Source organism: Phoenix dactylifera, chromosome 10 (assembly GCF_009389715.1).
Source record: "Phoenix dactylifera cultivar Barhee BC4 chromosome 10, palm_55x_up_171113_PBpolish2nd_filt_p, whole genome shotgun sequence".
Classification (NCBI taxonomy): Eukaryota; Viridiplantae; Streptophyta; class Magnoliopsida; order Arecales; family Arecaceae; genus Phoenix; species Phoenix dactylifera.
Window position 1 is genome coordinate 14935634 of NC_052401.1, and position 23060 is coordinate 14958693.

At 40.1% G+C, this 23060-nt stretch overlaps 2 protein-coding genes across 3 annotated transcripts; both read left to right on the forward strand.

Moving 5' to 3' along the window:
- Window positions 1–489: 489 nt before the first annotated feature.
- On the forward strand, window positions 490–11459 carry LOC103697320 (ferrochelatase-1, chloroplastic-like). Of its 2 annotated transcripts, none has more exons than XM_008779158.4 (10): window positions 490–643; window positions 3890–3997; window positions 4305–4656; window positions 8028–8171; window positions 8452–8553; window positions 9196–9299; window positions 9405–9531; window positions 9803–9955; window positions 10154–10254; window positions 11005–11459. In XM_008779158.4, the coding sequence occupies exons 2-10, from the start codon at window positions 3921–3923 to the stop codon at window positions 11315–11317; spliced, it is 1473 nt and encodes a 490-aa protein (XP_008777380.2). In that variant the 5' UTR covers window positions 490–643; window positions 3890–3920; the 3' UTR covers window positions 11318–11459. The 2 variants fall into 2 exon arrangements, with proteins under 2 accessions (XP_008777380.2, XP_008777382.2); XM_008779160.4 differs by having other exon boundaries at window positions 9426–9531.
- LOC120112094 (leucine-rich repeat extensin-like protein 5) lies at window positions 11427–16386 on the forward strand. The gene is made up of 2 exons (XM_039130662.1): window positions 11427–11459; window positions 15343–16386. The coding sequence occupies exons 1-2, from the start codon at window positions 11427–11429 to the stop codon at window positions 16303–16305; spliced, it is 996 nt and encodes a 331-aa protein (XP_038986590.1). The 3' UTR covers window positions 16306–16386.
- Window positions 16387–23060: the final 6674 nt, after the last annotated feature.

Below are 23060 nucleotides of genomic sequence, written 5' to 3' on the forward strand. Positions count from 1 at the left end.
TACTTGAATCTATACCTTTATAAATTATTTATTTTTGCATATTCACCCTTATAAATTACTTCTTTTTGCATGTATGCCCTTAACTCAATAATGAGGACGTGTAAAAAGAAATGAATTATAAGGATATAAATACAAATACTAATTTGTGAGAGTATATAAGCAAAAAGAAATAATAAGCATATGTTTATAAATAGCAAATTTGTAAGGATAGGCATGCAATTTTAAATATTTATAATGATATACATATAAAAAATATATTATAAATATATATATGAAAATAGAAAATTTGTGAGGGTATACAATTTTTAAAAGAGTATTCATGTTAGGTCATTGGGATGCTACCATGCCCAGCTCGCCCAGGCAAGGCCTTACTGACTGGCCCGCCAGGTCCATAGGGCCATATGCCCAAGTGCAGCCCAGCCCACCTCAGCCCATCGGAGACTAAGATCCGTTCCCAGGGAGCCCAAGATCACTAAAGGGAGAGAAAATGGGGGTATTCGAAGCTTCTTGTCCAGTTATTCCATAGCCTCGCCAACCCTAGCCCTAGGGCATTCCTCCGCTCTCCATCTTGGGTGTCCGAACGGTTAGCAGCGGCGCTGGACGGCGATCGTAGGCCACCGGCGAAGATCCAAGAGGCATCAAGGTAAGTCCCTCACTCCCTCTTGCTTCCTCGCGTTTTTTTTTTTCAAATATACCTCTCTCGTGTGGAATGCTCTAAACAAAACACATCCTCTGTTACAGAGGCCTTCTTGGAAGAATTGATGGATTTGGAGGCCTTCGCTGTCTTATTTCCTCTTTTGTTCGTTTCTTTGTTTATTTCGCTACCGGATTTGGGTGATTTGTCGTTGTTTGTCTTTCTGTTTTTATGATCTGAAATTTGCTCTGGTTTTAGTACTTCCTCGATAGTAATTGTTCAAATTAGTCATATGTATACTTGGTTTAAATTGATCAATTGTCATTTCGGAGTGTTTTCTATGGGATTTGAATCCATATTCACGTCCAGTAAATAATGCATGCAATACAATCTGAGCTAAGACAAAAATATGTTGGATTCCACTAGGTTCTTCTTCAAATAATAACACTATGATAAACTAGAAAGCTTATTAAATGGAACTTACGTGTTGGTTGTTAGGGATGTATATTAGAGTCATCTGAGATGGATAATTGATTGAAGGGAATGCAAATCTTGGTTAATAATTGAAATATGGGAAAGTTATATATTATTTTCTGAATTTTGTTCAAAGTCTGTCACCTGGACAGTCGCCTGATCTACTAGGCTATAGAAGGGTCATCACCTGGCGTTGCCTAGGCTGTTTGAGAATTATGCTGTCCACCTTGCCAGCACTGGAGGACAGCTTGTATTGGTGCTAGGGGAATAAAGAACAGGGTCGCTGGGAGGTATATTTCCAGTGTTAGATAGGGAATGTAAATTATACAGTGAAGAAAAGAGGGTTTAGATTCTGCAAAATTACAGGTGATTCCTGCTCAACTAGTTATGTTGACCATACAGAAGATGCAAGATGTTGCAATTCATCTCCAAAGGCTTGAAGGAGACGAGTTGGGTCCTTTCAACAGCTGGTTATGAACAAGCATAGGCAGTAACAATATCCTTAAGGTGATGGAACTTTCAACATTTCTCCAACTTCATCTGAGTAATCACACAATGCATACGTGAAAACTGCAATGAACAGAAAATAGAATGAATTAACAATTAATAGTATGCTCATGATAATACAAAACAATATCATGATTATGAATTCCCTCTTGCCCTCGCCCTCACTGGTTTCATTCTCACATGTGGTGCTGAAGAAATCTGTGCACAGATTTTGCACTCGGACCTAATGGTTGTTAGTTCAAAGCTTCCCATGCCGTCTTGAACCAACATCTCTAAATATACAGAAGCCTTGGTTACTCAGAATTGAAAACAATCAGAGTTCAGTCTTCATGTCATTTTTGGGCCTTGGATCTGCATTACATACCCGAATTATCGTTTTTTCTTAAAACCTTCTGAATTATGGAATAACCACTTGATGCACAGTGATCCTTCAATTAATTTACCATGGAAGCTCTGAGAGGAAAGTGAATTCTCTTGGCTTTTGCTAAATACCTTCTGAACAACACTCTAGAGGTCATATTAGGCTGTGGATAATGTAATGGTCATTCTTGATTAGCAAAAGATAAAGTTACTGGAGAGGTGCCTTCCTCGAAGCCATCAAAGGGAGGTAGTTGCATGCTTAGACTTCAGCATAGAGAAGAGTCCAATGGTTTAAGGAGCACTAGTTTGCCAGGCCATTGGTCACAACACTCTTTAGAGGGATCCCCTGAGGTTGGTGAGGTTATGAGAATGCTTTGCTCTTGGCCTCTCATGAATAAACTGGTGGTAGCATAGGTCCACATGATTGATGCATCTAAATTCACTGAGGGAATCCGATTTAAGGCATATTGAACTTAAATGGATGGGTGTGTTTGGAATGAGAGCTGAGAATATCATAAAAACTTACGTCTTTTGGGAGGTGATTGTTCATATCAAAATCTAGTGGGGAATTCTTGGTTACCAGCTTTACTAAAAGGATCAGAAACCAATAATTTTGGTTCAAATGAAATTCCAGTCTTCTCAGTGAATTATCATGCAGAATATTGATCATTTTACATGCATACCTCAACTTGGTGCTGCAATGACTGCACATCATTTATAATCTCATCAAGCATCTCTGCTTTGCTAGTTTCCTACAATTTTCAAAATGTTCGAGCATAGACTATACTCATCAGCAAGTGACAATCCCTAATGGCTTATGGGCAATTGAAGTTCCTAATCATCACATAGTTTTACCTTATTACAACCTGGCACTTTCATCCTTTCACTAATCTTCTCTCCTCACCTAGTAAATTATGAAACAAGGCATGGGCAACAGATTGCTCAAGACAGCTGCAAAACTTAATATGGAGGTCAAGAAAACCATTACAAAAGCCAAAATGATTGATGTAATATATATTCAGAGAGCAGCAAAATAATTGTGATCATAAGGGATTGATGTTCCATTGCGTGTTTAATAAGTGTAACTGCAAAAACTTAATAATTAGATTCATGTCTGAAATGCTGCATTTACATCATGTTATGATATTTGGAAAAATTTAATTTGAACTTTGAAAATAAATTTGGTAAAGGAAATGTTTTACAAAGTGATATTATAAGCTATTGTTGTATTATGAGATTCTTAGTTTAATTGGACCAATTTTCATTTAAGGTCTTAAATTTCAGTGAGCATTTTGTCATGTGGATCGACTATTACCTCTGGTTTTCAAGGGAGGTGTTCTGGAGAGCATTGCTAAATATTGGTTGTAGTAAGGTTTACCATCTTGGTACTGGACCCCATATTGATATCATACTTGTACAATATTGGTACGTTTGGTGTGGGAGTCGGTTCAACATACCGAGACTCGGTACACCACCTATACCTAGTCTCAGTTCGGTACCAATATGGTACAATATTAGTATGGGGTGGTTCGCTCTGGTTTGGCGAACCTTGGTTTTACTTATGTTAACACGAAAATAATTTTGGCAATCTAGTTACATGAACATTGTAAGCCTTATTGTAGCTTGTCTATCATGTTCTTTTATTGTGGTTCAATTACCATGGTCCCTTGAATTTGCCCTTTTGTTTAACACAATTGTCCTGTGAAAGATGTGGGTCACACTTATGGGAGAGACATTAAATGGATTTTAGTTTCAGTAATTGTAAATATATATTTGACTGAATATTATACTTGTGTGCTGTCTGTGATATACTATTCACACAGTGGCAACTATCTAACACCAATTTTTGAGTTAATCCTACAAGCCAGTTTGTTCAATCATGATTGAACTATATTGTCATATTTGCCCTTTCAGGTGAAATTACTGTTAACTCTAGCTTGAAAGCATGAAAGCCATGGGATCTGGAGTTCACCTCAAACTTTCTGGTTTTTGTCATCGAAGAACTAACAATTCCCCAGAATTGTAAGTCTTGTGTTGCAGGTTATCCATGCTTGGTGATAATTCTTGTTTAACTATTTATATTTCCCTTTCTTTGTGGGGTGAAGGTGAAGTTTACAGGAAGAAAATACTTCTAGTAAATCATGCGTCTGCGACCAGTTATAAACTTACCTTGAACTGATCTTATTTTTCCTTGATACACCTGATTTTCAAAAAATAAGCTGATTCCTGTTTTATTTTCAAAACAAAGAGAAGTTTTTCTTGTAAAAAATGCCGATCTTCTTACTGTCTTTGTTTCATAGATTATATTTTGATGGCTATTTATCTTCAGGTCATGCCACAGTTTAAGGGCTTTTACATTCAATGCCACATCTATCTTCCATTGTTTACGGGAAGACTCACAAAGAAGCAAAAAACCATTAGAGATAGTTGCAATCTCACATCTTGCCTCAGCTGGTAGCAGTGACAATTTTACCAAAACATCTTTGCATAAACCAGTTACGAAGCGACATCTAAATGGGAAAACATTTTTTTCAACTGAAGCATATGTTCTTGATGGAGAAGTTTTGGGAGTTTCTTCAGATATTGCACAGGAAAGGGTTGGGGTGCTGTTATTGAACCTTGGTGGTCCAGAGACCCTTCATGATGTTCAGCCATTTCTATTCAATTTATTTGCCGATCCAGTACGTGATAACTTAACATTGCTTTGAGGTTTAACTGATATGCTATGAACTTAAGGATTTATCTCAGATATTGTTTTGTTTGCCTTCACATTTTTGGTTGTAAAAATTTTTCCATCTTGAAATGTTGGCTGAAATGGATTTAGGGGGTCATTTTTTCTTGCAATTTGTATTAATATTTTTCTTGTCTTCATTTCTATACATTCTAGGATGCATATTGTTAATTTTAAACTTGGATTTTGTCTGTGAGATAACTTAGAATAGTCAATGCTGTAGCTTACTGAGAAATAGAGGAAAATTAGATTTTTGTTTGTGAGATAACGTAGAATATTCAATGTTGTGGCCCATTGGGAAATAGAGAAAAGTAAAACTTTCACTTATTCTTAGCTACCAAGAGCTCAAATTTTAAAGATGCACACATTAGCACTTGTTAGATTATCATTAAGGATTAAACTATTACACATAACAGATGGGAAACATAATTTTATTACTTTTTTTTTTTTATATATTTTTGAGTAAATTTTGCTCACAAAGTTTGAAACCCTTGTAGCTACCAAAATTGATGTCTCATTTCTTCTTAGGACTTTTTAAGTTGTTCTTATTTGTCTAGTTCTTGGCATTAGTTGATAAAATGCTGGAAGCATTAAACCTATTGTCATTCCCTCAACCCCAGATTTGCAATCTGAGGGCATGACAACTGCTGCATATTCACAAGGTTTGGCCCCATAAGCATGCAACACATTTCACCTGTCAATGAATCAATATAACTTGGAATTATATATTTCAACCACAGGCAGAAATGATTATCAGAACATCAAAACTATTAAACTGAAATATCACAATAAATTATACACACCGCCACAAGTCATTAAATAGTTTTTCCAAAATTTACAATTGTATCAGCTTTTTGTATTTAAGTATTTATACATTACTCCTAGCCACACTTTAATATACACCACTAATCAAAACCAAGTATACTAACTAGGAAAATTGCCTTGCCTTTATTTACTTTCCCCAAAAAGTCGGTACTGGCCTAGTCCTTGGTCCCTCGATCGAAAAATTTAGGTGAAGTTTATGAGCTTCACAACTCAGAAAGTAATAAATCCATTTTATAGAATTGGATCAAATAAAATTACATGATTCGGTTCAATTAAAATATATAAATCATAGTACATTTGTACATGTAAACTTCATAACATTTAGTTTCGATAATATTCACATACTAAAGTGATACATTTTATATTTTCAATAATGTACACAAAATGAATCGATACTTGAAATCAGAATAAAATAGAGTATCGAATTGCCATGATCATACTATGCTTACACTTATATGCTTATATGCATATCCTGTTTCCAATTTTTGCTCTATAGCCTATGACTACGGCCGCACTTGACCCCTGTGGCGTAGGTCACTCCATATTTAACTCCTGTGGTCTGAATCAATAGTAATCAAATACAGGAGACAATGATCATGTGTGGCCACACTTAACCCCTGCGACTTAGGTCACTCCATATTTTATCCTTGTGGTCTGGGTCACATAGTCACATTTAACCCCTATGGCATAGGTCACATAATTACATTCTAGATCCATACATAGTCATGCTGAGAATCAAGTGATACACATATATATATAAATATGTAAATCTTCTTTCATTTTTCAACACCATTTTTGAGTTTTGCAATTAAACATGCAATAATTATAATTTTATATGCTTGATCCCATAATGATTATTCAATCATACCTTTGATTAGCAGAATTACAATGGTAAATCAGATTTCATATAATAACTAAATTTTATATGTACTTTATTCTGGAAATATAATATCAATTTGCACACTTGATCATAAAAAACACTACAAAGTGTGAAAAATGCCAACCACTAGGTAACTAGATCACTTTACAGGGTAATGCCAGGCTAATATTTTAATATAATTTCTAAAATACTCTAAAATTCTGATAATTTCAATTTCTAAACTAATGACCGCTATAACAGGGGAATGGCTATTATTCTAATATCTAAGCTACAAACCTTGCCTTGTTGTCCTCTATAGTGGAACAAGAGGCGGCACCGTGCAAGCCCTTACCTGCAACCTAACACACGCACACCCACAAAAAGGGGAAAACTGGGAGAGAATGAAAAAAGGAAGAGAAAGAGTGAGCAGGTTGTGGTAAAGAGGGCACAGCTGCCCTCATCTACCAAAACACACAAAGGGACAAGGGAGAGATAGAAAGAAAGAGAGGGAGACGAAGAGGAGGAAGAGAGGGTGGGAAAGGCCCTTCCCTTCCTCTTCCTTTCTTTTTAGTTCCACAAGAGAGATAGCGATCGAGAGAAAGGGAGAAAGAGAGAGAGAAAAGAAGAAGAAGAATCGTGGGAGAGAGAAAGAGCATGGAAGAATGAGAGCTGGGGGGGGGGCGGGCGCAGTGGGAGAAAAAGGGTGTGAGAGGCCGTCGTGTAAGGGGCGCTGCAGTTCCGATTGAACAGTGGATCCGTCCCCTATTTTTATGCTTCAGATAAGGACGACCACTGCCTAAGGGCATCGCCTTAACAGGTGGGCCGGGTTCGGTTGGGCTTGCTGGGACACAGCCGGCTGGGCTAGGTATCACACCTATCAAATCTGAAATTCGTGTTGAAAGATTGAAACCGGAACCAAGGAAAAAGGTTTTAAAACTTGAAAATAGAAAGGTGATAGAGAGAATGTTGGAAGAAGAGAGGTGGGTGAAGAGAGAGATGAGATGAGGGTGCTTTTTATTTTTTAATTGGGTTATGACACCAATTTAATTGGACAGTATAGGACGCACCATACCGTACCGGTTCAGTATTGGTATTTGGTACAGATGGCGTACGGATACTCAGTTTGCCGAAAAGATATCGTATCATACCGTAATGACACAGTGCTAGTGTGGCACCGGGATGGAGTCCGGTACCGAGACGGCAAACCTTGGTCGAGAAATAATTAAATACTTATTATACTGTAGGTGGCTGAAATATTTGTGCGCAACAACAAGATTTAATTTCAAAAATGCATTCTAAAGTGAAATAATAGCAAATAACTTACACATTTAGTGTAGTTCATCAAACATGAACTATGTTGGATCTAACTGGCATCTTTGGGAGTACTTTTTCGGTAAATTTAGACAAAGGGTAATTGCAAGATTTAAAGGTAAACATGCATGTCCCAAAACCATAATATCTCCAATGCTGTCAAATGCTGTGTACAATCCTTTTCTTTTTACATGTATAAGATGATTTTTTTTTTTGTCAAGAATATTCAGTTTCATTTTATGGACCCATAAATTGTTATCTTGAAAAGTTATCATTTAGGTTCAAACTGTATTACATGAGTAATATTTTTTCTGTTTTTATAAAAGGATATAATACGGTTGCCAAGGTTATTTCGATTTCTTCAGCAACCATTGGCCCAACTAATTTCTGTTCTGAGAGCTCCAAAGAGTAAAGAGGGGTATGCTGCTATCGGTGGTGGGTCACCTTTGCGAAGAATCACAGATGAGCAGGTATGAATCTTGTTGTCCCATTTCTTTTCATGAAATATAAGTGGTAGTCCTTGAGTTTTAGACCAGACACTTCTTGAGATTATAACAGAAAACATAATAAAACATCCTTGTTATTTTTATTTCTTTGGGTAGTTTTCCAACTTTTATCTTCACAATTAGGTGCTTTGTGGTCTTGTAGTCAGAAATTGCAAAGTTGTCAATGTTTTTTCCAAAAGAATACAAGCAGTGATTTAAGTATATATGTGAGCAAGATGTTGATTTGAATTGAGACCTGTCTTAGGCACGTGCGCTGAGAGTAGCTCTGGAAGAGAAGAACTTGCATGCAAATGTTTATGTTGGAATGCGATATTGGCACCCCTTCACTGAGGAAGCCATTCATCAGGTTAGTCATTTTGCTTTTTTAGCATGTAGGCAATGATCTGGTCAATGCTCATATGCAAGATACATATTTATTATGGTTTCTGAGTTACAGATTTTGTTTTCCTCAATTGGTTATCATCTGTCTGTTTCAATTACTTTTGAGTTGTATGGTTTTAGTTTAACACACAAATAATATCTAAAATAAAAGCTTTTCTACCTCTCCATTTGGTGATGGAAATTGCAAACATTTTGGATAACTTTTTTGGGATCTTTAGTTTGTTCCAGATAAAAGCTTATTTTGCAATTAGATTCAAACATTAAGTTTTAATTAGGCTGCAAACTTAACTGCAAAGATCAATTGAAATCCCTCATTTTCATATTTTAGTATGTGAGCTTTGTAATGTATCAAATAAAATATCCAGTCTTACAGCTATTTGGAGTTGTATATTATTGTTGTTTGTTAGTTGCATTTGACCTTGCTTTGTGGAAACAAAGTTGATATTGGCAATCCCCCTTTTGTTTCTATAAGTAAAATGGGATGCTATGTGGACATCAAACTGCTTAAACTGTGCTTGCTTGCTTTAAATTATATTTATAAAATCTCAACAAGTATTAACATGTGTCCTGATTTACATTATTCTTTTACTAATGCACATGGTTACAGATTAAAAAGGATAACATTACAAAGCTTGTCGTTCTACCACTTTATCCTCAATTCTCCATATCTACAAGTGGATCAAGCATCCGTCTTCTTCAGAATATCTTCAGGTAGACTAGCAACTTCTAGTTTTCGAATTCATCTTTTCCAAATTCCTACTTAATTTCTAGCAAGCTTTTCCCTTGAAGATTCACCAAGTATAAGTCTAATGTCAGCGGAGATGCTTACTTTGCAAGATTGCCGGTTTCTATCATTGAATCATGGTATCAACGAGAAGGTTACATCAAATCGATGGCTGACTTAATAGAGAAAGAGCTATTGAGTTTCTCTGAGCCTGAAGAGGTAATCCTTCTTATATTTACTTGTAATGGTGATGCTAATAGTGACCCATTGATATGTGTGTGGTGATTGGTTAACCAGGATGTGTACATTTTCTGGACAGTGTAGTTCCATGGGTATGATCACTCTTGGACTATCTAGACTTGTTTGTCTAATAACTCAGTTATATGTTGGGCATACTTGTCTAGGACCCTGCTACTATGGATACTTACATGAAAACCAATAATAGTTTGTTCAATATTTGTGATGTTTCATCTTTTTTGTAAAATGGTAGGTCATGATATTCTTCAGTGCTCATGGAGTCCCACTTAGCTATGTGGAGGATGCAGGAGATCCTTATAGAGATCAAATGGAAGAATGTATTGCTTTAATCATGGACGAATTAGAATCTAGAGGAATTCCCAACAACCACACCCTTGCTTATCAGGTATTGTACATGAAATCAGAGGTCAAAACTTGGTAAAGTTTTTAGGTCTACATGCCTGAGTTATTGTGCAATTGTATTCTTTAGCATCTAGAAGATAAAATGACATTTAGAGTTAAGTTGGATAGTAAGTACTGTTCTGAAATGTTAAGGTGAATGATTTTTTAGAAGCTCTTTACATTTTTCTCAACTTCTTATTAGAGCCGAGTTGGGCCTGTTCAATGGTTGAAGCCTTATACCGATGAAGTTATAGTTGAGCTTGGTCAGAAAGGTGTAAAGAATCTTCTGGCTGTTCCAATAAGGTATGTATTTTATGTGAATACAATCTCATTTTGAACTGTTATATTCTTCAGCTGGATTTAACTTCCAAAATCAACCCTTTCTTTTGCATAATTGTTTTTCCATTTGTCTTTTAAATGTTTAGTTCCATTTTTTATGTAATACAGTGCTCATTTTGGTGGTGGTATCCCCACAATCAATGACATCTAATTCTTTTTCAAGTCTTATTCGCCTAGTACCATTATCCAAAAAGTAATATTTTTTAAGGTGCCTTTTTGCTGTACTGCCCCATATGATTCTCCACACCTGTTTCTGCTGGCTGCTACGTCCATATTTAGCCTCCGAATTTCTTGGACTTTCATATCATGTGGCATATATTCAACTCGAAATTTTTCTAGGTTTCTCAGAGAACACCTAATTCTTTAGTCGAGTAGTGCTCATGGCTGAGCATCCTCACCATATATCCATGCAAATAATCACTTAGCAAAATTATCCTATTGATTGTTGTTGCTTGTCATGACACTTTGCTTCGGCAATTGAATGGTTGACATAAGTGAGGGGATATGATGCTCCCATCCATTTTTTGGTTGCTTGAAGTCAGAAATATGCATTTCCACCTGCTTTACACTACCCAACATGGAATTGATAGTGTAGGTTACCTGAACACAAAGCAATATTCTTTGCACTAGGCACATACTTAGTCTTCATGTCATCGTACTTAGTCTTCATGTCTCGATGATAATATCATATCTCATGCTGCCATCCTAAAACAGTTTTGTAAGTGAGCATATTGAAACTCTGGAAGAAATCGACATGGAGTACAAGCAGTTGGCTCTACAGTCAGGCATTAAGAACTGGGGCAGGGTACCTGCTCTAGGTTGCACCTCTTCCTTCATCTCAGATCTGGCAGATGCGGTTATAGAAGCTCTCCCTTCTGCTTCTGCTATGTCAAGTGAAAAGGATACATGCAGAGATGCTGACATGGACCCAGTACAATATGCAATAAAAATGTTTTTTGGGTCGATCTTAACATTCATTTTGTTGCTATCCCCGAAATTATTCTGTGTTCTCAGAAATTCTCTCTAACTATTTTGTTGTATGGTCGGGCTTTCCTCATTCTAGGGTGAAACTGAAAGTGATTATGGTTGATCACTGTAATAACAAACTGCAGGGAAAAAAAATGAATGCAATGTACATGGGTGCAATACACCCTTTCATGGTTTACAAAGTATGCTCAATTTCATATTTGTTCTTAACCTGCCGCAAGTTTGATATAGAGTAGGGTTGTCAAGATTTGCATCTTGATACATGATCCTAATGTTTGATTGTGACCATCAGCATTTAAGTATCCCAATAATCTTACCATTTCTTTTAAAAGAAAATTCTTTAAGTGTTTATTTTAATTTGAAGTTTGGATTGGATGAGCTTGTAACTTAGCCATCCAATTGGTAGTTAATCTTAAATGGCAAATTGAGACAAGTGAAAAATGCTTGCTTTCTAATAATAGTTGATAATAACCTAGCCCTTTTTTCTTAAATTTTGAAAATGGAAATGAAGTTAATGATTTTCTAGTAAAAGGTTGCCTTTTCTTATATCTTAACACTAGATAAATCTAATGATAACATAACCTACAAGGCTCTTATTCTTTTCTTGTACTTCGCTTTCTCTTGTTTCATTAATCAACAAAATGTGGTGTGGCTTGTCACTGTTTTGCTCAAAAATAAAGGGATAACCTTTAAGGCTACAATTCAATGTACAACATTATTAGTGAACTAGGTCTTGAAATATGGCTTGAAATAGGTCTCATCTAGGGGTTCTAGATTCTAGTACTGGATGGTACATCTCTAGATGTTTTGGCCTAGATAATTATAGCATTGGTTGATCATCCCTCCTTTTTTTTATTGAAAATAACATGTGCAATATTGTGATAAAAAACAGAAAATTACTTCTCATTTTTGACTATTTATTAAGAGGGAGAATTTCATGAAGCTTTGCCACTTGCTTTATTGAAATAGTAACTTTCCGAGGGCATGTTTATGTATTTATTATTATGTATATATTAAATAAAATGATAATTATGTCGGCTTATTTTCTTTTTTATTTTTACTAGAAAAATTATTGGCTAGGTCAAAATTCTTGAAGGAGAATTTCATTCAAGACTCAAACCACTGATCCCTTGTTTCCAAGCAAGGTGGTGTAACCACTGAGCTGATGTTTAGATTATTCGTTTGTGTCTGCTTGAAATCATGAGACGCTTGGTTTTTAAACGATGCTCATATTTAATAATTTGCCTTTTTGGTCCTCTTAATAGCAATTGTAGGGTTGGAACCGAGTTGGACTGAGTCAGGCCACACCTTTGCCCAAGCCCGACCCAAAATTTCTTCGGGCTTTGGGTCGGCCGAAGGTCTAAAAAAATTGTTTAAATCCCGATTCGAGCCTGGTCCCGACGCAAGCCCCAATTAGATGGACCTGAATTAACCCATGTAGGCCAAATGACTAGGCGACCCAACCCGTCCTCATCTCCCTCCTTGATGTTAGCATCCCACATATGCCATGAAAATTTCGAAATAATTTTCAGATTGCAGCGGAAAAACATATACGGGATCCGTTCATCGCATGAACGTGTTTTAAAACCTTTCGTTTGTAGATAGATTAGAATTAAATTATTTTAAACCATTTTAAAATCATTAAGAAGATCAGATCTTCACCTTGTGAGGGTAGATGGTCTCCGCAAATCTGATTTACGTGGTATTTGATCAAGGCTCAGTGGAAGCCGCACACGCGTCCGGCCTCTACAGGTATCCACACGAAGTACTGACTCGATCGAAGCCTTTGGATCTCACCGGGGTGCTAGCTCCCTTGCAGAGATTGCTATGGATGGCTGAAGTCCTCTCCTTTGAATCAACCTTTGATTGGCTTGAGAGGAAGAAGAAGAAGGATGGATTTAGGAAGAAGAAAACAAGACCCGCAGCCTTTCTCTTTTTCTTCCTTTTTGGAACCAAGATGAAGAAGGAAGAGGGCGTCCCAAGCTTTTCTTTTTCTTCTCTTGATTGTGGCTCAAAGGAGGAAGATGGAGAAGGGTGCTCACGGCTGGAATGAGGAGAAAAACATTCATTTTGGCCAAAATTCCATACTCCCTTTTTTAATTGCAAGGGATAAAGATGAGCTCCTATTTTTTAGGAGCTCATCCTTAACTCTATTTCATGCCACCTAGGAGGGGCATGCGCCCCTCCTTTTTCTCCCACGCATGGCTCAAAGGGAGGGGCATATTCCCCTCCCTCTTATCCATTTAAATCTGCCACTTAATCAAATTAATGGGCGATTTAATTTGGGTCTAGTGCATGAGTCCAATCCTAGTCAAAATAGGACTTGTATGGACCTATTTCAATTTCCTCCCAATCCTAATCTAATTAGGACTTAATTGAACCATGACTCTATTGAACTCTTCAATCCTAATCCAATTAGGAGTCATGAAATTAATTAGATTAAATTTAAAATTAATTAGGACTTAAGAAAATCCTAATCTAGTCAGGACTTGTTCAAATTTCAGCCCTAAGACAATTAGGACATTAGAAATCCTATTCCAAGTAGGACTCTAATTTAATTTGAAATCCTAATCCAATTAGGACTCCATGATTCCCACTCCAAGTAGGACTCATGATCAAGTCCAATTAATTAAATCCAATTAATTAAATTAAATTACAATCCGATTGCAATTATTCCTTCTTCTAGCCACTAACTCTTAGCGGGTTTTCATTTATCAATCTAATTGATTATTTGTGATTCCTAATTACATTCAACCATTGGATCGGTCAATACCTCTAATGTGTGTGACCCCATAGATTCCATTCTGACTGGTAGTGAGATATATTATGATTTCTATCACAATATCATTGAAAACTCCTTTCAATGGGTTGAAACAATTCCAACTCAACTCACCAGGGATTATCGACCATCGAGATGATCCCTGTGAGTCTCACTATCCACCAGTGACACCTAGCAGTATGTAGTGGCCACCCAGCAGAATAGAATGATGAACCTCTAGGTGCAGCAATCGTATGATACAGTCCTTCTATCGTGGATCCCTACAGATCGGAGGTCATGGAAAACTCGTCAAATCCCGTCGTCTGTCATATGTCTAGATTTATTTGACTTGAGTTCGATAGTGAAAAACTCTTTCTCCACTTTATATTTCTGCCCTGGCCAAGGTCTTTGAACTCAGTCTAACAAATCACATAGGATCACTCCTTTTCTATCAAGGTCGATAGATTCCATGTAAGTGCATACCCTACTCCTACAGTGAACTTACTACAGCCAATCTACACTACAAGGACCCATATGGCTAGAGACCATGTATACGTGTAGTCAAACTACAATAACCTCACTGTGAGTAGCCGAAGCACCGCAGGTCAAAGGACCAGTCATACTACTGCAACATCAAGTAAGTCACTGACGAGTGGATAGACATCCAAGTGACTTCTTGTCTTGGTCACGCTCAGTACCCTTGTTCTCTAACAAGCACCTGCACTATTGATGGGGACATCAGCTAGATCCCCATTTTATTTGCATATTTGTTTATTTTTATTCCTGGGTTTATTTGTGTTTAGGGTTTATTTGTGGTTTATTTTATTCTGGGCTTATTTGCATTTTTAGGGCTTACTTGTGGGTTTATTAGGATTTATTTCTGTGTAAGGGGATTTATGCAAATTTTGTATTTTGGCCCTATATATAGGGACCACTTTTCATGATTAGGGTTTAATGAAAGATTAACAATTTTCTTCCCCACGTTTCTTCTTCCTCTCTTTCTCCTTCTCTTCTCCTTCTTTTCTTCTTCTTCCTCCTTCTCTTCTCCCTCTTCTTCTGTTCCTGATTTAAAATTGCAACGTGAGTACATTGAAACCACTGAAGTCTACCTTCCCGGATTTGGTCCTACATCAACTTGGTATCAGAGCAAGGCTGGTTTTGCCCCTGCTGCCAAAGCCCCGATCCATCTCCCGGCTACTTCTTCCAAACCAAAAAAAAAAAAAAATCCCGTAGGATCACGTGACCTGCACGTGTTTCCAAAAAAAAAAAAAATAATAACCTCTGTTTCTATCGAACGGAAACCCTAGGGTTTCCGCCGCCGACGCCATTGCCGCCGCCCCTGCCGTGCCGTCTCTGCCGCCGACGCCTTCTCCTCCGTCAACCGAGCCGCGCCGCCCCTGTGTCCGTGCCGTCCGTGTCGCTCCGCCTTCGCCGCCTCCGCCCGTGCCGCCTCCTGCCGCCGCCGAGATCCGCCATCGCTCGAGCCCCGTTTTCTCCCTCCCCACCGAGCCGCGCCGCTTCGCCGTCGCCGTCCCCGCCGCTCCCGCGACCGCCCGATTGCCACCACCACCTCCTCGGCCGCCTCCTTCTCGCGGTCGACCGCAGCGACCATCGCCGAGTCGCCGCCGCCGTTGCCAAGCCGTGTCACCTCCGTCCGGACGCCGCCTACGCCAAGCGCTCCTCTGACGCATCCACCCGAGCCGTTGCCGCCCGAAGAACCTCCTGCACTGTTTCCGGCCGTCACGCCTCTGCAGCATCTTCCCGATTTCGGCCACCATCTCCGCCGTCACCTCCCTCATCTCCTCTCCCTCTCTCACTTTCCCCAAATTTCCTCCACTCCATCGCCATCGCACGCCCCTGCAGTTCCGCCTCCTTACCACTGCCGACCGCCGCCTGCTGTTTTCCTCTTCCGCCGAGAAGCACCGAGCCCCTTCCCCCTAACTCCACTTTCCCCACCCCCTGTTGCATTCCTCCAAGCTACCATCGCGGGCTTCCTTGGCCCGCCGTCCACTAAACCCCTCTTCTGGCCCTGTTGCCACTTGTCCAGCAGGCCGCAGGCCCTGTTTCAGGCCCAAACCAGAGTGTTCTTCAGCCCAATTCAACAGCCCAGGAAGCCTTGTGCTGTAGATGCAGTTCCACAACTCCAGCTAGCTCTGTCCGGCGCCCACTTCGTGTTCGAGACTCCACGAGCAGACGATCCTGGTCAACTGCATTCACCACAGGTAATAGGTTCTTCCTCCTTTGGGCTTGCTTATCTAAATATGTTCTAGTTCTCTTGCATGACAGCCCTATTTTGAAACTTATTTTCTTGTCAAACTGCAAAACCTAGAACATTTTCCACCACACCCGTCCTACCTACCAATTAAATCTAAATATTAAATTAGCACACCTTAGCGACAAGACATCATCAATATCCATAGATCAGATTACTTTTGGACTTTGAATGGCTGTAAAATGTGTTTGCAACCTAACTTCTTATAGTGACTAATTTTCTACTTTAATTCTGAAATAACCAAAGTACAAATTAGTAACATTTAATTTTAAGTTACTTTTGTGAAAAGTTGCTGATTTCTGAATTCATAGTAGGTTGCATTAGTGGGTTGCATCAGTAGGTTGTCCTGCATCACATTTGGACAATTAGGATTCATTAGTAGCATTGCATATCATATCACCAACTAGAGTAGTTCCTGTATGCCCACCCGTAGTGGTAGAGAGTACCTCCTCACTGACTGTCAAACCCCTTTATCCACCATGGACCCCAGAGTTATACAAGATATTCTGGAACATTTAGCTGCAATACGAGCTGATCAAGACGAATTCAAACGTGAGATCCGTGCTCTAGTACAACACCCTAGGACTCCGGAACCATCATCCCCAATCGCAGCTTATCCCGAGTTTGGTTTGACCACACCGCCTGTAGCTTTTCCCCATCCCCCTAGGAACCAACTTCATCCTGATCACCAGCGCGATCTTGACGAGCGACTACTTCGTACCGTGCGAGTAGAAGCCCCCACATTTGCTGGTCAATTAGAGCCGAGCGTGTACCTTGATTGGAGAGCAGCCATGGATAATTATTTTGAGTGGTACGATATGACTGATGATAGAAGAGTACGGTTTGCCAAAATGAAGCTTATTGGGCAAGCTCACTGGTACTGGCATAACATTGAACATCGGCGTGAGACCCAAAGGCTTCCACGCATCACCACTTGGGAGGATATGAAAGAAAAACTGAATGAGAAGTATCTGCCATTCTCTTACCGACAACGCCTTATGGATAGGTGGCAGAAACTAACTCAAGGAACTTCAACTGTTGCCGATTACATTGCACGATTTGAGGAGTTTCACATGAGGTGCGGTGTAATCGAAGAGGAGACTGTTACTCTTTCTAGGTTTCGAGCAGGACTCCGCGAGGAGATCCAGAAAGAATTGATCCTCCGAGAGATTACTACCCTTGGCCAGGCATACCAATTGGCTCAAGACGTGGATAGTTTTTTACGAGTCCCTGTGGTGAGACGTACCGACTCTCGGTTCTTACCCCCAGGAGCCCGACCTAATCAAAGCCATCTTCCACAACCCAGACCACTCTCCAACCATCATTCCCAGCCCGGTTCTAGCCAAACACCGACTAGGACGTTCCCGGTGCCTGCTCAAAGTACATCAACTGATAAAGGAAAAGGCATATTAGGGTCCAACCCGCCCTTAAGAAACCAAACCCAGTATTTCAGGTGCCAAAAGTTTGGCCATATTGCGTCCCAATGTAACGCCAAGACCTATTTAATGACTGAACTGGAAGCAAGAACCCAGGATACTGAATGTGTCGAAGAAGTCTATGAACCAAACATCGAGGATTTTGTAGATGACTTTGGAGACGAAAAGATCGGGTTAGAGTTTGTTCAGACTGAATACCAAAATGAGCCCACTGATAGGAATGACCAAAACCATAGGCTCCATGTGGTCAGGTGCACACTAGCCCAAACAAAGACCGAACAAGACTGGCGAAGAACCTCCCTATTTTATACACTTATTAAGATCAATGGTAAAACATGCAAAATCTTATTTGATAGTGGGAGTTGCATCAATGCCATTGCGTCTGGAGTTGTTTCTCGCCTTGGCCTGAAATCTACCCCTCATCCTAATCCATATAAAGTAGCCTGGGTAGATAAGACGTCCATTTCGGTATCAGAAAGATGCCTTGTCCCGATTCAATTCCTATCTTATAAAGACGAGATTTGGTGCGACTGCCTTCCGATGGACGTAGGTCAAGTCATTCTAGGAAGACCTTGGTTATACGATAGGGACGTCACACTTCATGGTCGGTCAAATTCGTGTAGTTTTATGTTCCAGGGTCGGAAAATTATACTGAATTCATTACCTCCTAGAGAGCCCGGCCCTGAGAAGAAGGGTGCTACACCACAAAAAGATGAGTCACTTCACATCATTACTTCGAAAGAGGTAATGAAAGATATCGAAAGCCATTCACCTGTGTTCGCCCTTGTGGCTAGAGTTATCAATGTGGAGTCAAATGCCGAACATCCGGCCGCCGTAGTTCCTCTGTTGGAGGAGTTTCACTCTGTCTTCCCAATTGATCTTCCAGAGGCACTCCCTCCAATACGTGATATCCAGCACGTAATTAATCTCATTCCTGGAGCGTCACTGCCAAATCTTCCCCACCATAGACTCAATCCAAACGAGCACACTGAACTGAAACGCCAAGTTGACGAACTCGTCACTCGAGGGTATATTCATGAGAGTTTGAGCCCCTGTGCTGTACCTGCACTCCTCACTCCCAAGAAAGATGGCTCTTGGAGGATGTGCGTCGATAGCCGTGCTATCAATAAAATCACGGTTAAGTATCGTTTTCCCATTCCTAGGCTGGACGACCTTTTAGACTATATGTCTGGTGCTACAGTTTTTTCCAGGATCGACCTAAAGAGTGGGTACCACCAGATTCGGATTCGTTCTGGGGATGAATGGAAAACTGCATTCAAAATAAAAGATGGACTCTACGAATGGTTAGTAATGCCTTTCGGACTAACAAATGCTCCAAGTACTTTTATGAGGGTGATGACACAGATCTTTCGACCTTTCTTGAACAAATTTGTCGTTGTATATTTTGATGACATCCTCATCTATAGTCAAACTCAAGAGCTCCATCTCTCACACCTAAGGCAGGTTTGTGAAGTCCTGTGGAAAGAAAGCTTCTTTGCAAACCCTAAGAAGTGTGCCTTCCTGACTGATCACGTCACTTTCTTAGGATTCATAGTGTCTTCCAAGGGTGTCTTCGCTGATCCAGAAAAAGTAAGCGCGATAGTCGATTGGCCTGAGCCCAAGACCTTAGCAGAAGTACGTAGTTTTCATGGTCTGGCTACTTTCTATCGTCGCTTCATTAGGAATTTTAGTTCAATAATGTCTCCCATCACAGATTGCATGAAGAAAGGAGACTTTATCTGAACTAAGTCGGCATCCCAAGTATTTAACGATATTATACATAGGATGACCGAAGCACCTGTCTTGCGCCTCCCTGATTTCACTAAGGTATTCGAGGTCGCATGTGATGCCTCTGGCGTTGGCATAGGTGGTGTGTTAAGCCAAGAAGGTCACCCTGTCGCGTTCTTTAGCGAAAAGTTAAGTGACGGCAGGTTGCGTTATTCCACCTATGATAAGGAATTCTATGCGGTAGTGCAAACTTTGCGACATTGGCGACACTATTTGCTACCGCAAGAATTTGTCCTGTATTCAGACCATGAGGCTTTAAAGTATCTCAATTCTCAACAAAAACTAAACCTTCGACACGGTCGATGGATTGAGTTTCTACAAGCCTATACTTTTGTGCTGAAACATAAAGCTGGAGTTGAAAATAAGGCTGCTGATGCGCTTAGTCGACGGATCTTCCTCCTATCCATGATGAGCACTGAAGTAATTGGTTTTGAAAGGATCAGGGAACAATATACCACCTGTCCCGATTTTAGTAATGTATACGTGACCTTACGAGATGGAGTAGAGAGAGAGCACGATGATTTTTTTTTACAAGATGATTATCTCTTTCGCTCCGACCGATTGTGTATTCCTCGAACTTCTTTGAGAGATTTTCTAGTATGGAAAGTACACGCTGGAGGACTGTCTGAGCATTTCGGGAGAGACAAAACCATTGAGATGGTGGAAAGACGTTTCTTCTGGCCGAGTCTCAAGAGAGACGTGGCCAAGATCGTCGCTCAGTGCCGCACATGTCAATTAGCCAAACAACGTAAACAGAACACTGGGCTTTACACTCCACTACCTGTTCCTGATTGTCCGTGGCAAGATGTTAGCATGGATTTTGTGTTAGGACTTCCACGTACCTCGACCAAACACGATTCCATTTTTGTAGTAGTGGACCGGTTCTCTAAAATGGCTCATTTTCTCCCATGTTCTAAGACTTCTGATGCTTCTAGGATTGCGAAACTCTATTTTGATGAAGTCGTTAGACTCCATGGTCTCCCTAAATCTATTGTGTCCGATAGGGATGTTAAATTTATGAGCTATTTTTGGAAAACTCTTTGGCACATGATGGGTACCAAGTTAAAATTTTCCTCTGCCTATCATCCCCAAACTGATGGCCAGACCGAAGTTGTCAACCGAAGTCTAGGGAGTCTTCTCAGATGTCTGGTAGGTGAGCATACTAGGACTTGGGATCTCGTGTTACCAACTGCCGAGTTTGCATATAATAGTTCGGTCAATAGGACCTTAGGCATGAGTCCTTTTGAAGTGGTGAATGGCTATAAACCTAGGCAACCCATAGACTTGATTCCCATGTCTCATCAACATAGAGTCTCTGAGTCTGCACAATCATTTGCTTCACACTTGCATTCATTGCATCAGGAGATCAGCAAACTTATTCACTCTAATAACTTAAAATATAAATCCCTTGCTGATTTGCACCGACGTTATAAAGAATTAAATGTAGGCGATTCAGTCATGGTAAGAATTAGACCTGAACGACTTCCTTCGGGGACGTTCAAAAAGTTGCAATCTCGTAGTGCGGGACCATTCAAAGTCCTAAAGAAAATCAGTTCGAATGCGTATGTTGTAGATCTTCCTGAAGACTATGGGATTAGTGCGACATTTAATATTGAAGATTTAGTCCCATACAAGAAATCAACATTCATTTCTTCTGACCCTTTTGTTGATACACCCACTGTTGTTGATCACCCTGATCTAGCACCTGCTAGTGAGCCTCTACCTACCTCCACAGTTTCATGCACGCAGAGAACACATAGAACATATATTAGATGAGCAGGTTATATCTACCAGGAGAGGAAGCTACCAACGTTACCTTGTTCGGTGGAAAGGTCGACCCGAATCAGATGTGTCGTGGATTTCGCGAGCTGAGTTGCAGCGCCTTGACCCGGATCTTCTGGAGCAGTACGACAGCCGACCCGATCTACACTCGACGGGGTCGAGTTTTTCTCACCCGGGAGGAGTTGATGGGGACATCAGCTAGATCCCCATTTTATTTGCATATTTGTTTATTTTTATTCCTGGGTTTATTTGTGTTTAGGGTTTATTTGTGGTTTATTTTATTCTGGGCTTATTTGCATTTTTAGGGCTTACTTGTGGGTTTATTAGGATTTATTTCTGTGTAAGGGGATTTATGCAAATTTTATATTTTGGCCCTATATATAGGGACCACTTTTCATGATTAGGGTTTAATGAAAGATTAACAATTTCTTCCCCACGTTTCTTCTTCCTCTCTTTCTCCTTCTCTTCTCTTTCTTTTCTTCTTCTTCCTCCTTCTCTTCTCCCTCTTCTTCTGTTCCTGATTTAAAATTGCAACGTGAGTACATTGAAACCACTGAAGTCTACCTTCCCGGATTTGGTCCTACATCAACTATCACTTCAGTGTTCCTACACTGTGGACTCGAGTCTCGTCCATCCAGAAGAAAAGTGATCTGTGCACTGATCGGATCGATCACCGTCCTCGTGATGATCCATTGATCAGGAGCATTTAGAAATTAATCACCAATGATACATGGCTCAAATTCTCAACTCTTGAGAATATGTATCATCATTTTATTAATTCCTTGGACGATTCATAGACACATAAACAATATGAATGAAAAAGATGCCCATTTATTATTCAATAATAATAAAGTCAAGTACAAATTTATGTCCTAGAATTAATAATGTGTCCGCCAGATTGGCTTCTAGGGCATACATCTAACACTTGACTCCCATTGCAACACGCTCATTAAGAAGGCCCTCACCATCTTCGCCCCCCACATGAAGGTATCGAGTGCAACAAATAGCGAAGTCAAGCAGGTTGACATCTTCATTATGGTTCATCTGGAGCAGTGCTCTAACTTAACGGCGTGATCCATAGCATTGAGCAAGAGTGGTGGACCAAGAAGAATAGGGCAGAAAATCTCCACCTCCTCCCAACAATTCAAAAATAAGCAGGGATCTCATAGAACGTAACTCTCAAAAACAAATGTGTCAAAGAGAATAAAGAAAAGACAAAAAGAGAAGAACTGACTCTTAGAAAGGAGAAGACCTCTTGTAGTTGGAACCCCAGTGGGTGGAGGAGGCGATGGTGGACTTGCCATCGATGGAGGAGAGGGAGGAGTCTTTGTGGGTGTCATAGATCTAGTTCTTTTGGGAGCGAGCGATGGTAGCTCAACAACAGTGCATTGAAAGCCCTCAAAGTAAAAAGTAGCTCCACGGAATGACCGTCTTTTCGAGGGCGGGCGGTCGTTCCCACGGGCTGTGATGGAGAGAGCACTACGACAGGCAGCGGAGACATCTATGTTGGCCACGTCGGTACCACCTGGGAGGACCAGGGATATTTGGGGTACTTGCACTGCTATTTCAGCGTCTAGGTTCTGTTTCTTCTCTTGGGTACCCCATCCCCTGGTTATTTTAAGATGAATTTCGATGGTGGTATGGCAGAGGATGGCGCCTCTGGAGGCGTGGGTTTCGTGATCAGGGACCACTGGGGTACTTTTATCGCTGCTGGAGGACAGAGCATTCTTGGCTGTTAGGTGGTGGG